We start from the raw sequence: 13599 nt of genomic DNA, 5'->3' as shown, positions 1-13599 counted from the left end.
GGACGTAGTTTGGGGAACCCTGGGGACAGTTCCCTGATTGGTGCACCCATCGGGAGGGACAGGGTTGTGTGGATGCAGTTTGGGGAACCCTGGGGACAGTTCCCTGATTGGTGCACCCATCGGGAGGGACAGGGTTGTGTGGATGGGTTGGCGGGGCTGGCTGTTAGATGGGCGGGGTTATTGAGGGCTGGGTTGGCGGGGCTGGCTGTTAGATGGGCGGGGTTATTGAGGGCTGGGTTGGCAGAGCTGGCTGTTAGATGGGCGGGGTTATTGAGGGCTGGGTTGGCGGGGCTGGCTGTTAGATGGGCGGGGTTATTGAGGGCTGGGTTGGCGGGGCTGGCTGTTAGATGGGCGGGGTTATTGAGGGCTGGGTTGGCGTGGCTGGCTGTTAGATGGGTGGGGTTATTGAGGGCTGGGTTGGCGGGGCTGGCTGTTAGATGGGCGGGGTTATTGAGGGCTGGGTTGGCGGGGCTGGCTGTTAGATGGGTGGGGTTATTGAGGGCTGGGTTGGCGGGGCTGGCTGTTAGATGGGCGGGGTTATTGAGGGCTGGGTTGGCGGGGCTGGCTGTTAGATGGGCGGGGTTATTGAGGGCTGGGTTAGCAGGGCTGGCTGTTAGATGGGCGGGGTTATTGAGGGCTGGGTTGGCGGGGCTGGCTGTTAGATGGGCGGGGTTATTGAGAGCTGGGTTGGCAGGGCTGGCTGTTAGATGGGCGGGGTTATTGAGGGCTGGGTTGGCGGGGCTGGCTGTTAGATGGGCGGGGTTATTGAGGGCTGGGTTGGCGGGGATGGCTGTTAGATGGGTGGGGTTATTGAGGGCTGGGTTGGCGGGGCTGGCTGTTAGATGGGCGGGGTTATTGAGGGCTGGGTTGGCGGGGCCGGCTGTTAGATGGGCGGGATTATTGAGGGCTGGGTTGGCAGAGCTGGCTGTTAGATGGGCGGGGTTATTGAGGGCTGGGTTGGCGGGGCTGGCTGTTAGATGGGCGGGGTTATTGAGGGCTGGGTTGGCGGGGCTGGCTGTTAGATGGGCGGGGTTATTGAGGGCTGGGTTGGCGGGGATGGCTGTTAGATGGGCGGGGTTATTGAGGGCTGGGTTGACGGGGCTGGCTGTTAGATGGGCGGGGTTATTGAGGGCTGGGTTGGCGGGGCTGGCTGTTAGATGGGCGAGGTTATTGAGGGCTGGGTTGGCAGAGCTGGCTGTTAGATGGGCGGGGTTATTGAGGGCTGGGTTGGTAGAGCTGGCTGTTAGATAGGCGGGGTTATTGAGGGCTGGGTTGGCGGGGCTGGCTGTTAGATGGGCGGGGTTATTGAGGGCTGGGTTGGCGGGGCTGGCTGTTAGATGGGCGGGGTTATTGAGGGCTGGGTTGGTAGAGCTGGCTGTTAGATGGGCGGGGTTATTGAGGGCTGGGTTGGCGGGGCTGGCTGTTAGATGGGCGGGATTATTGAGGGCTGGGTTGGCGGGGCTGGCTGTTAGATGGGCGGGGTTATTGAGGGCTGGGTTGGCAGAGCTGGCTGTTAGATGGGCGGGGTTATTGAGGGCTGGGTTGGCGGGCTGGCTGTTAGATGGACGGGGTTATTGATGGCTGGGTTGGCGGGGCTGGCTGTTAGATGGGCGGGGTTATTGAGGGCTGGGTTGGAGAGCTGGCTGTTAGATGGGCGGGTTATTGAGGGCTGGGTTGGCGGGGCTGGGTGTTAGATGGGCGGGGTTATTGAGGGCTGGGTTGGCAGGGCTGGCTGTTAGATGGGCGGGGTTATTGAGGGCTGGGTTGGTAGAGCTGGCTGTTAGATGGGCGGGGTTATTGAGGGCTGGGTTGGCGGGGCTGGCTGTTAGATGGGCGAGGTTATTGAGGGCTGGGTTGCAGGGCTGGCTGTTAGATGGACGGGGTTATTGAGGGCTGGGTTGGCGGGGCTGGCTGTTAGATGGGCGGGGTTATTGAGGGCTGGGTTGGCGTGGCTGGCTGTTAGATGGGTGGGGTTATTGAGGGCTGGGTTGGCGGGGCTGGCAGTTAGATGGGCGGGGTTATTGAGGGCTGGGTTGGTAGAGCTGGCTGTTAGATGGGCGGGGTTATTGAGGGCTGGGTTGGCGGGGCTGGCTGTTAGATGGGCGGGATTATTGAGGGCTGGGTTGGCGGGGCTGGCTGTTAGATGGGCGGGATTATTGAGGGCTGGGTTGGCGGGGCTGGCTGTTAGATGGGCGGGGTTATTGAGGGCTGGGTTGGCAGAGCTGGCTGTTAGATGGGCGGGGTTATTGAGGGCTGGGTTGGCGGGGCTGGCTGTTAGATGGGCGGGGTTATTGAGGGCTGGGTTGGCGGGGCTGGCTGTTAGATGGGCGGGGTTATTGAGGGCTGGGTTGGAGAGCTGGCTGTTAGATGGGCGGGTTATTGAGGGCTGGGTTGGCGGGGCTGGCTGTTAGATGGGCGGGGTTATTGAGGGCTGGGTTGGCAGGGCTGGCTGTTAGATGGGCGGGGTTATTGAGGGCTGGGTTGGTAGAGCTGGCTGTTAGATGGGCGGGGTTATTGAGGGCTGGGTTCGCAGAGCTGGCTGTTAGATGGGCGGGGTTATTGAGGGCTGGGTTGGCGGGGCTGGCTGTTAGATGGGCGAGGTTATTGAGGGCTGGGTTGCAGGGCTGGCTGTTAGATGGGCGGGGTTATTGAGGGCGGGGCTGGCTGTTAGATGGGCGGGGTTATTGAGGGCTGGGTTGGCGTGGCTGGCTGTTAGATGGGTGGGGTTATTGAGGGCTGGGTTGGCGGGGCTGGCTGTTAGATGGGCGGGGTTATTGAGGGCTGGGTTGGCGTGGCTGGCTGTTAGATGGGCGGGGTTATTGAGGGCTGGGTTGGCGGGGCTGGCTGTTAGATGGGCGGGGTTATTGAGGGCTGGGTTGGCGGGGCTGGCTGTTAGATGGGCGGGGTTATTGAGGGCTGGGTTGGCGGGGCTGGCTGTTAGATGGGCGGGGTTATTGAGGGCTGGGTTGGCGTGGCTGGCTGTTAGATGGGCGGGGTTATTGAGGGCTGGGTTGGCGGGGCTGGCTGTTAGATGGGCGGGGTTATTGAGGGCTGGGTTGGCAGAGCTGGCTGTTAGATGGGCAGGGTTATTGAGGGCTGGGTTGGCGGGGCTGGCTGTTAGATGGGCGGGGTTATTGAGGGCTGGGTTGGCAGAGCTGGCTGTTAGATGGGCGGGGTTATTGAGGGCTGGGTTGGCAGGGCTGGCTGTTAGATGGGCGGGGTTATCGAGGGCTGGGTTGGCGGGGCTGGCTGTTAGATGGGCGGGGTTATTGAGGGCTGGGTTGGCGGGGCTGGGTGTTAGATGGGCAGGGTTATTGAGGGCTGGGCTGCAGAGCTGGCTGTTAGATGGGCGGGGTTATTGAGGGCTGGTCTGGCAGAGCTGGCTGTTAGATGGGCGGGGTTATTGAGGGCTGGGTTGGCGGGGCTGGCTGTTAGATGGGCGGGGTTATTGAGGGCTGGGTTGGCAGGGCTGGCTGTTAGATGGGCGGGGTTATTGAGGGCTGGGTTGGCGGGGCTGGCTGTTAGATGGGCGGGGTTATTGAGGGCTGGGTTGGCAGAGCTGGCTGTTAGATGGGCGGGGTTATTGAGGGCTGGGTTCGCAGAGCTGGCTGTTAGATGGGCGGGGTTATTGAGGGCTGGGTTGACGGGGCTGGCTGTTAGATGGGCGGGGTTGGCAGGGCTGGCTGTTAGATGGGCGGGGTTATTGAGGGCTGGGTTGGCAGAGCTGGCTGTTAGATGGGCGGGGTTATTGAGGGCTGGGTTGGCAGAGCTGGCTATTAGATGGGCGGGGTTATTGAGAGCTGGGTTGGCGGGGCTGGCTGTTAGATGGGCGGGGTTATTGAGGGCTGGGTTGGCGGGGCTGGCTGTTAGATGGGCGGGGTTATTGAGGGCTGGGTTGGCAGAGCTGGCTGTTAGATGGGCGGGGTTATTGAGGGCTGGGTTGGCAGAGCTGGCTGTTAGATGGGCGGGGTTATTGAGAGCTGGGTTGGCAGAACTGGCTGTTAGATGGGCGGGGTTATTGAGGGCTGGGTTTGCAGAGCTGGCTGTTAGATGGGCGGGGTTATTTAGGGCTGGGTTGGCGGGGCTGGCTGTTAGATGGGCGGGGTTATTGAGGGCTGGGTTGGCGGGGCTGGCTGTTAGATGGGCGGGGTTATTGAGGGCTGGGTTGGCGGGCTGGCTGTTAGATGGGCGGGGTTATTGAGGGCTGGGTTGGCTGGGCTGGCTGTTAGATGGGCGGGGTTATTGAGGGCTGGGTTGGCAGGGCTGGCTGTTAGATGGGCGGGTTTATTGAGGGCTGGGTTGGCTGGGCTGGCTGTTAGATGGGCGGGATTATTGAGGGCTGGGTTGGCAGAGCTGGCTGTTAGATGGGCGGGATTATTGAGGGCTGGGTTGGCGGGGCTGGCTGTTAGATGGGCGGGGTTATTGAGGGCTGGGTTGGCGGGGCTGGCTGTTAGATGGGCGGGGTTATTGAGGGCTGGGTTGGCGGGGCTGGCTGTTAGATGGGCGGGGTTATTGAGGGCTGGGTTGGCGGGGCTGGCTGTTAGATGGGCGGGGTTATTGAGGGCTGGGTTGGCGGGGTTGGCTGTTAGATGGGCGGGGTTATTGAGGGCTGGGTTGGCGGGGCTGGCTGTTAGATGGGCGGGGTTATTGAGGGCTGGGTTGGCAGGGCTGGCTGTAGATGGGCGGGGTTATTGAGGGCTGGGTTGGCGGGGCTGGCTGTTAGATGGGCAGGTTATTGAGGGCTGGGTTGGTGGGGCTGGCTGTTAGATGGGCGGGGTTATTGAGGGCTGGGTTGGCGGGGCTGGCTGTTAGATGGGTGGGGTTATTGAGGGCTGGGTTGGCGGGGCTAGCTGTTAGATGGGCGGGGTTATTGAGGGCTGGGTTGGCGGGGCTGGCTGTTAGATGGGCAGGTTATTGAGGGCTGGGTTGGCAGAGCTGGCTTTTAGATGGGCGGGGTTATTGAGGTCTGGGTTGGCAGAGCTGGCTGTTAGATGGGCGGGGTTTTTGAGGGCTGGGTTGGCAGGGCTGGCTGTTAGATGGGCGGGGTTATTGAGGGCTTGGTTGGCGGGGCTGGCTGTTAGATGGGCGGGGTTATTGAGGGCTGGGTTGGCAGAGCTGGCTGTTAGATGGGCGGGGTTTTTGAGGGCTGGGTTGGCAGAGCTGGCTGTTAGATGGGCGGGGTTATTGAGGGCTGGGTTGGCGGGGCTGGCTGTTAGATGGGCGGGGTTATTGAGGGCTAGGTTGCAGGGCTGGCTGTTAGATGGGCGGGGTTATTGAGGGCTGGGTTGGCGGGGCTGGCTGTTAGATGGGCGGGGTTATTGAGGGCTGGGTTGGCGGGGCTGGCTGTTAGATGGGCGAGGTTATTGAGGGCTTGGTTGGCGGGGCTGGCTGTTAGATGGGCGGGGTTATTGAGGGCTGGGTTGGCAGAGCTGGCTGTTAGATGGGCGGGGTTATTGAGGGCTGGGTTGGCGGGGCTGGCTGTTAGATGGGCGGGGTTATTGAGGGCTGGGTTGGCGGGGCTGGCTGTTAGATGGGCGGGGTTATTGAGGGCTGGGTTGGCAGAGCTGGCTGTTAGATGGGCGGGGTTATTGAGGGCTGGGTTGGCGGGGCTGGCTGTTAGATGGGCGGGGTTATTGAGGGCTGGGTTGGCAGGGCTGGCTGTTAGTTGGGCGGGGTTATTGAGGGCTGGGTTGGCAGAGCTGGCTGTTAGATGGGCGGGGTTATTGAGGGCTGGGTTGGCAGAGCTGGCTGTTAGATGGGCGGGGTTATTGAGGGCTGGGTTGACAGAGCTGGCTTTTAGATGGGCGGGATTATTGAGGGCTGGGTTGGCAGAGCTGGCTGTTAGATTGGCGGGGTTATTGAGGGCTGGGTTGGCGGGGCTGGCTGTTAGATGGGCGGGGTTATTGAGGGCTGGGTTGCAGAGCTGGCTGTTAGATGGGCGGGGTTATTGAGGGCTGGGTTGCAGAGCTGGCTGTTAGATGGGCGGGGTTATTGAGAGCTGGGTTGGCGGGGCTGGCTGTTAGATGGGCGGGGTTATTGAGGGCTGGGTTGGCGGGGCTGGCTGTTAGATGGACGGGGTTGTTGAGGGCTGGGTTGGCGGGGCTGGCTGTTAGATGGGCGGGGTTATTGAGGGCTGGGTTGACGGGGCTGGCTGTTAGATGGGCGGGGTTATTGAGAGCTGGGTTGGCAGGGCTGGCTGTTAGATGGGCGGGGTTATTGATGGCTGGGTTGGCAGAGCTGGCTGTTAGATGGGCGGGGTTATTGAGGGCGGGGTTATCGAGGGCTGGGTTGGCGGGGCTGGGGTTCACACTTCTGCTTGTCCCCTTAGACTGTGCGAGAGTTGCTGCAGAATCCAACCGAGCCGGTTAATGACCAGTCCTATTTCCACTGTCTGGACAGCGTGATGGAGAATTCCAAGGTGAGGACACTACCACTGAAGCACTCACTAATGTGACCTCTCATTCACTGCAGGCTCTGAAAATGTCGCTTTCCTTCCTGCTCGGTCTCTCTCTGTCTCTCGCTCTCCTTCTCTCTGCGAGGTCTCTCTCTGTCTCTCGCTCTCCTTCTCTCTGCGAGGTCTCTCTGCCTCTCGCTCTCCTTCTCTCTGCGAGGTCTCTCTGCCTCTCGCTCTCCTTCTCTCTGCGAGGTCTCTCTGCCTCTCGCTCTCCTTCTCACTGCGAGGTCTCTCTGCCTCTCGCTCTCCTTCTCTCTGCGAGGTCTCTCTCTGTGAAGGCTTTTGACACAGTTGATCATGCTATCCTGCTTAACAAACTCCAGAGCTCTGGAATATGGAAGCATGCTTTAAACTGGTTTCAGTCCTACCTGTCAGGTAGATCCCAACATGTGTCTGTCACGATGGATACAACTATTATCTACACATTTATATTTTGGGTTTAGATTGAGCATTGAAGTTGAGCAAAATAAATTGTCATTTATTTCCTTACTAGACAGACACACAACAACCTTAGAATACATTTAATAAAAACACTTACTGAACAGAGGAACAGGATATAATGTCCAGAAAGGTGCAAAGCACCAGAAGATTGTCCTTTAAAATGTAGTCCTTTTGCAAGGGCGCAAATTCCCAGCCCAATCCTTCTGTGAGAGTGCAAAGTCCTTTCTGGTCCGTTGGGGTCTGATAGATAACCCCCAGCACTCACAGAGTCCTGACGCAGAGTTCTGTTCTTGGTTCCGGTGTGATAAGACTCTTTGCGTTCCAGGAATGTGCTGCTGCTCTTGTGCGCTATTAGAAGCGTGATGGAATTCCGCTCACATTGTAGAATGAAAAATGAAAGACAACGGGGATAGCCTGGGGGGGATGTATATAGGGTTTGAGAGCCTATCTCCAACATACCCACCCAATCCCCCTCATGGGAATTTTCTCATTCCCCAATACCCTACTTGCCCACAGTTTGGAGAGTGGGCACTCTAGGGATTTCCTGTTCACACAGGGCACGTGCGACAATGCCACCTTGGCTACTTAGCATAGGTGCACTCCCCTCTTTACCTAGCGTCTCTCAGGCTGGGAGGGAAACTCAGGGTGTGAGCTAGCCCAGATGGTCAACAGGATTTCCTATTTAGCATCCATCCTGGCCAATTCTCACATCCTGACTGGGGCTTTCATATGCAACACTTCCCGAGACTCACAGGCGTTGGCCCAGCATGTGATCTTTGAAGCTTGCATAGGAAAGTGACCCAGTTCATAGGTGTCAAAACATTTGGTTCTTGTGTGCATTTTAATGACGGGAGAGAAAAAACTTCATCCTGCTTGTCCCTTTTAAAACCTGTAGCAAAAATACACTTTATTGAAAATACATGTTCCCCTTATCTCACACTTATATTTTTCATATGTGTGTGCTTGGGATGTACTCTACTGCAAGCACATACAGTCCTGCAAAACGGGGACAACAAGGGACAGAGGGAAAAATAAGACATGTACAGTGCATGAAAAATTAACCCCTTCATCCCCAATACGAAATAGGGGTAACCAGCCGAGCACACTGCCTTTATTAATGCGCTGATTACCCCCATTTTCGCCACAGTGTCTATCTCAGGCTCTATCTCCAACCCCCTGGATATCTTCCCACAGCATGTCAGGCCTCAATACACATGTATGCAGATGACACAATCCTATATGCACACCGCCATAGCCTCTCCGACCTTCAACATATACTTCAGTCTGACGTTTTGAGAATCGAAAACTGGATTTCCCAAAACAAACTTTTTTTAAACACTGACAAGACTGTAACAATGGTGTTTGGGACCAAGACTAAATTTGTAAAGCTTCCAGTGACTGAGCTCCAGATCAGAAAAAATGCTAACACCACCCTAACCCCTGTCACTAGTTTTAAATACTTGGGTATATGGTTTGACTCCCATTTAACATTTGGGATGCACATTGATACCCCGACATCCAAAACCTATGCCAAACTAGGGGTACTTTACAGGAACAAATCCTCCCTAAGTCTCCTGGTCAGAAAGCGTATTGCACAGCAGATGCTAATGCCAATTATTGACTATGGAGACATAGTATATGGCTCGGCACCTCAAACCCACCTTAGCAAACTTGACATCCTCTACAATTCAATTTGTCGTTTTGTTCTCCAATGCAACTACAACACACATCACTGCGAAATGCTCAAAGAACTAGATTGGTCATCACTCGAGTCTAGGTGCAAAGTTCACCTTTCCTGTCTTGCCTTCAAATACTTTCTGGACAAGCTACCCATGTACCTGAACAAGCTCCTCACCCCTACCACATGCAGCACCTATCACCTGAGATCAGACTCCAAAAGACTGTTCATGGTCCCAAGGCTCAACAAAGTATCCGGCCGCTCCTCCTTCTCTTACCGTGCTCCCCAAAACTGGAACCACCTACCGGAGACTCTCATATCCACCACCAGTTTAAGTTCTTTCAAATCTAAGGCTGTCTCACATTTTAATCTGATCTGTAACTGCTACATACGCCCATAATATATATATTATCTCTAAACGTGCATGCAATGTCTTGTATATAATGTATAACCTGCTCATTTATGTAACTATGTATTTGTAACCATGTATTTTTATAACTCTGTGCCCAGGACATGCGTGAGAACGAGAGGTAACTCTCACTGTATTACTTCCTGTAACACACGTTATAACTCTGTGCCCAGGACATGCGTGAGAACGAGAGGTAACTCTCACTGTATTAATGCCTGTAACATGTTATAACTCTGTGCCCAGGACATGCGTGAGAACGAGAGGTAACTCTCACTGTATTACTGCCTGTAACACATGTTATAACTCTGTGCCCAGGACATGCGTGAGAACGAGAGGTAACTCTCACTGTATTAATGCCTGTAACATGTTATAACTCTGTGCCCAGGACATGCGTGAGAACGAGAGGTAACTCTCACTGTATTACTGCCTGTAACACATGTTATAACTCTGTGCCCAGGACATGCGTGAGAACGAGAGGTAACTCTCACTGTATTAATGCCTGTAACATGTTATAACTCTGTGCCCAGGACATGCGTGAGAACGAGAGGTAACTCTCACTGTATTACTTCCTGTAACACGTTATAACTCTGTGCCCAGGACATGCGTGAGAACGAGCGGTAACTCTCACTGTATTACTTCCTGTAACACATGTTATAACTCTGTGCCCAGGACATGCGTGAGAGCGAGAGGTAACTCTCACTGTATTACTGCCTGTAACACACGTTATAACTCTGTGCCCAGGACATGCGTGAGAACGAGAGGTAACTGTCACTGTATTACTGCCTGTAACACGTTATCACTCTGTGCCCAGGACATGCGTGAGAACGAGAGGTAACTCTCACTGTATTACTACCTGTAACACATGTTATAACTCTGTGCCCAGGACATGCGTGAGAACGAGAGGTAACTCTCACTGTATTACTGCCTGTAACACATGTTATAACTCTGTGCCCAGGACATGCGTGAGAACGAGAGGTAACTCTCACTGTATTACTTCCTGTAACACGTTATAACTCTGTGCCCAGGACATGCGTGAGAACGAGCGGTAACTCTCACTGTATTACTGCCTGTAACACATGTTATAACTCTGTGCCCAGGACATGCGTGAGAACGAGAGGTAACTCTCACTGTATTACTTCCTGTAACACGTTATAACTCTGTGCCCAGGACATGCGTGAGAACGAGAGGTAACTCTCACTGTATTACTTCCTGTAACACGTTATAACTCTGTGCCCAGGACATGCGTGAGAGCGAGAGGTAACTCTCACTATATTACTGCCTGTAACACATGTTATAACTCTGTGCCCAGGACATGCGTGAGAACGAGAGGTAACTCTCACTGTATTACTGCCTGTAACACATGTTATAACTCTGTGCCCAGGACATGCGTGAGAACGAGAGGTAACTCTCACTGTATTACTGCCTGTAACACACATTATAACTCTGTGCCCAGGACATGCGTGAGAACGAGAGGTAACTCTCACTGTATTACTGCCTGTAACACGTTATAACTCTGTGCCCAGGACATGCGTGAGAACGAGCGGTAACTCTCACTGTATTACTGCCTGTAACACATGTTATAACTCTGTGCCCAGGACATGCGTGAGAACGAGAGGTAACTCTCACTGTATTACTCCCTGTAACACACGTTATAACTCTGTGCCCAGGACATGCGTGAGAACTGGAGGTAACTCTCACTGTATTACTGCCTGTAACACACGTTATAACTCTGTGCCCAGGACATGCGTGAGAACGAGAGGTAACTCTCACTGTATTACTGCCTGTAACACATTATAACTCTGTGCCCAGGACATACGTGAGAACGAGCGGTAACTCTCACTGTATTACTGCCTGTAACACGTTATAACTCTGTGCCCAGGACATGCGTGAGAACGAGAGGTAACTCACTGTATTACTGCCTGTAACACATGTTATAACTCTGTGCCCAGGACATGCGTGAGAACGAGAGGTAACTCTCACTGTATTACTGCCTGTAACACGTTATAACTCTGTGCCCAGGACATGTGTGAGAACGAGAGGTAACTCTCACTGTATTACTGCCTGTACCACGTTATAACTCTGTGCCCAGGACATGCGTGAGAACGAGAGGTAACTCTCACTGTATTACTGCCTGTAACACACGTTATAACCCTGTGCCCAGGACATGCGTGAGAATGAGAGGTAACTCTCACTGTATTACTGCCTGTAACACACGTTATAACTCTGTGCCCAGGACATGCGTGAGAACGAGAGGTAACTCTTACTGTATTACTGCCTGTAACACGTTATAACTCTATGCCCAGGACATGCGTGAGAACGAGAGGTAACTCTCACTGTATTACTGCCTGTAACACATGTTATAACTCTGTGCCCAGGACATGCGTGAGAACGAGAGGTAACTCTCACTGTATTACTGCGTGTAACACATGTTATAACTCTGTGCCCAGGACATGCGTGAGAACGAGAGGTAACTCTCACTGTATTACTGCCTGTAACACATGTTATAACTCTGTGCCCATTACATGCGTGAGAACGAGAGGTAACTCTCACTGTATTACTGCCTGTAACACGTTATAACTCTGTGCCCAGGACATGCGTGAGAACGAGAGGTAACTCTCACTGTATTACTGCCTTTAACACATGTTATAACTCTGTGCCCAGGACATGCGTGAGAACGAGAGGTAACTCTCACTGTATTACTGCCTGTAACACATGTTATAACTCTGTGCCCATTACATGCGTGAGAACGAGAGGTAACTCTCACTGTATTACTGCCTGTAACACATGTTATAACTCTGTGCCCAGGACATGCGTGAGAACGAGAGGTAACTCTCACTGTATTACTGCCTGTAACACGTTATAACTCTGTGCCCAGGACATGCGTGAGAACGAGAGGTAACTCTCACTGTATTACTGCCTGTAACACGTTATAACTCTGTGCCCAGGACATGCGTGAGAACGAGCGGTAACTCTCACTGTATTACTGCCTGTAACACGTGTTATAACTCTGTGCCCATTACATGCGTGAGAACGAGAGGTAACTCTCACTGTATTACTGCCTGTAACACGTTATAACTCTGTGCCCAGGACATGCGTGAGAACGAGAGGTAACTCTCACTGTATTACTGCCTGTACCACGTTATAACTCTGTGCCCAGGACATGCGTGAGAACGAGAGGTAACTCTCACTGTATTACTGCCTGTAACACACGTTATAACCCTGTGCCCAGGACATGCGTGAGAACGAGAGGTAACTCTCACTGTATTACTGCCTGTAACACACGTTATAACTCTGTGCCCAGGACATGCGTGAGAACGAGAGGTAACTCTCACTGTATTACTGCCTGTAACACGTTATAACTCTGTGCCCAGGACATGCGTGAGAGTGAGAGGTAACTCTCACTGTATTACTGCCTGTAACACGTTATAACTCTGTGCCCAGGACATGCGTGAGAACGAGAGGTAACTCTCACTGTATTACTGCCTGTAACACATGTTATAACTCTGTGCCCAGGACATGCGTGAGAACGAGAGGTAACTCTCACTGTATTACTTCCTGTAACACGTTATAACTCTGTGCCCAGGACATGCGTGAGAACGAGAGGTAACTCTCACTGTATTACTTCCTGTAACACGTTATAACTCTGTGCCCAGGACATGCGTGAGAGCGAGAGGTAACTCTCACTGTATTACTGCCTGTAACACATGTTATAACTCTGTGCCCAGGACATGCGTGAGAACGAGAGGTAACTCTCACTGTATTACTGCCTGTAACACATGTTATAACTCTGTGCCCAGGACATGCGTGAGAACGAGAGGTAACTCTCACTGTATTACTGCCTGTAACACACATTATAACTCTGTGCCCAGGACATGCGTGAGAACGAGAGGTAACTCTCACTGTATTACTGCCTGTAACACGTTATAACTCTGTGCCCAGGACATGCGTGAGAACGAGCGGTAACTCTCACTGTATTACTGCCTGTAACACATGTTATAACTCTGTGCCCAGGACATGCGTGAGAACGAGAGGTAACTCTCACTGTATTACTCCCTGTAACACACGTTATAACTCTGTGCCCAGGACATGCGTGAGAACTGGAGGTAACTCTCACTGTATTACTGCCTGTAACACATGTTATAACTCTGTGCCCAGGACATGCGTGAGAACGAGAGGTAACTCTCACTGTATTACTGCCTGTAACACGTTATAACTCTGTGCCCAGGACATGCGTGAGAACGAGAGGTAACTCTCACTGTATTACTGCCTGTAACACACGTTATAACTCTGTGCCCAGGACATGCGTGAGAACGAGAGGTAACTCTCACTGTATTACTGCCTGTAACACATTATAACTCTGTGCCCAGGACATACGTGAGAACGAGCGGTAACTCTCACTGTATTACTGCCTGTAACACGTTATAACTCTGTGCCCAGGACATGCGTGAGAACGAGAGGTAACTCACTGTATTACTGCCTGTAACACATGTTATAACTCTGTGCCCAGGACATGCGTGAGAACGAGAGGTAACTCTCACTGTATTACTGCCTGTAACACGTTATAACTCTGTGCCCAGGACATGTGTGAGAACGAGAGGTAACTCTCACTGTATTACT

The 13599-nt window shown here is 53.3% G+C and overlaps 1 protein-coding gene across 1 annotated transcript in view; it reads left to right on the top strand.

The window, feature by feature from the left end:
* The window catches only part of LOC142468757 (talin-1-like), a gene marked incomplete at both ends in the record, with an annotated part of 229739 nt that overhangs the window by 52258 nt on the left and 163882 nt on the right, over positions 1 to 13599 (top strand). The window contains one exon of the mRNA XM_075575267.1: positions 6329 to 6418. Within this exon, the coding sequence (XP_075431382.1) occupies positions 6329 to 6418 (90 nt within the window). The remainder of the gene's footprint in view (positions 1 to 6328; positions 6419 to 13599) is intronic.

The sequence above is a fragment of the Ascaphus truei genome, chromosome 1, assembly GCF_040206685.1.
Source record: "Ascaphus truei isolate aAscTru1 chromosome 1, aAscTru1.hap1, whole genome shotgun sequence".
NCBI classification, from domain to species: Eukaryota; Metazoa; Chordata; class Amphibia; order Anura; family Ascaphidae; genus Ascaphus; species Ascaphus truei.
Note: the sequence above shows the minus strand (reverse complement) of the source record. Positions and strands in the feature narration are given on the sequence as shown.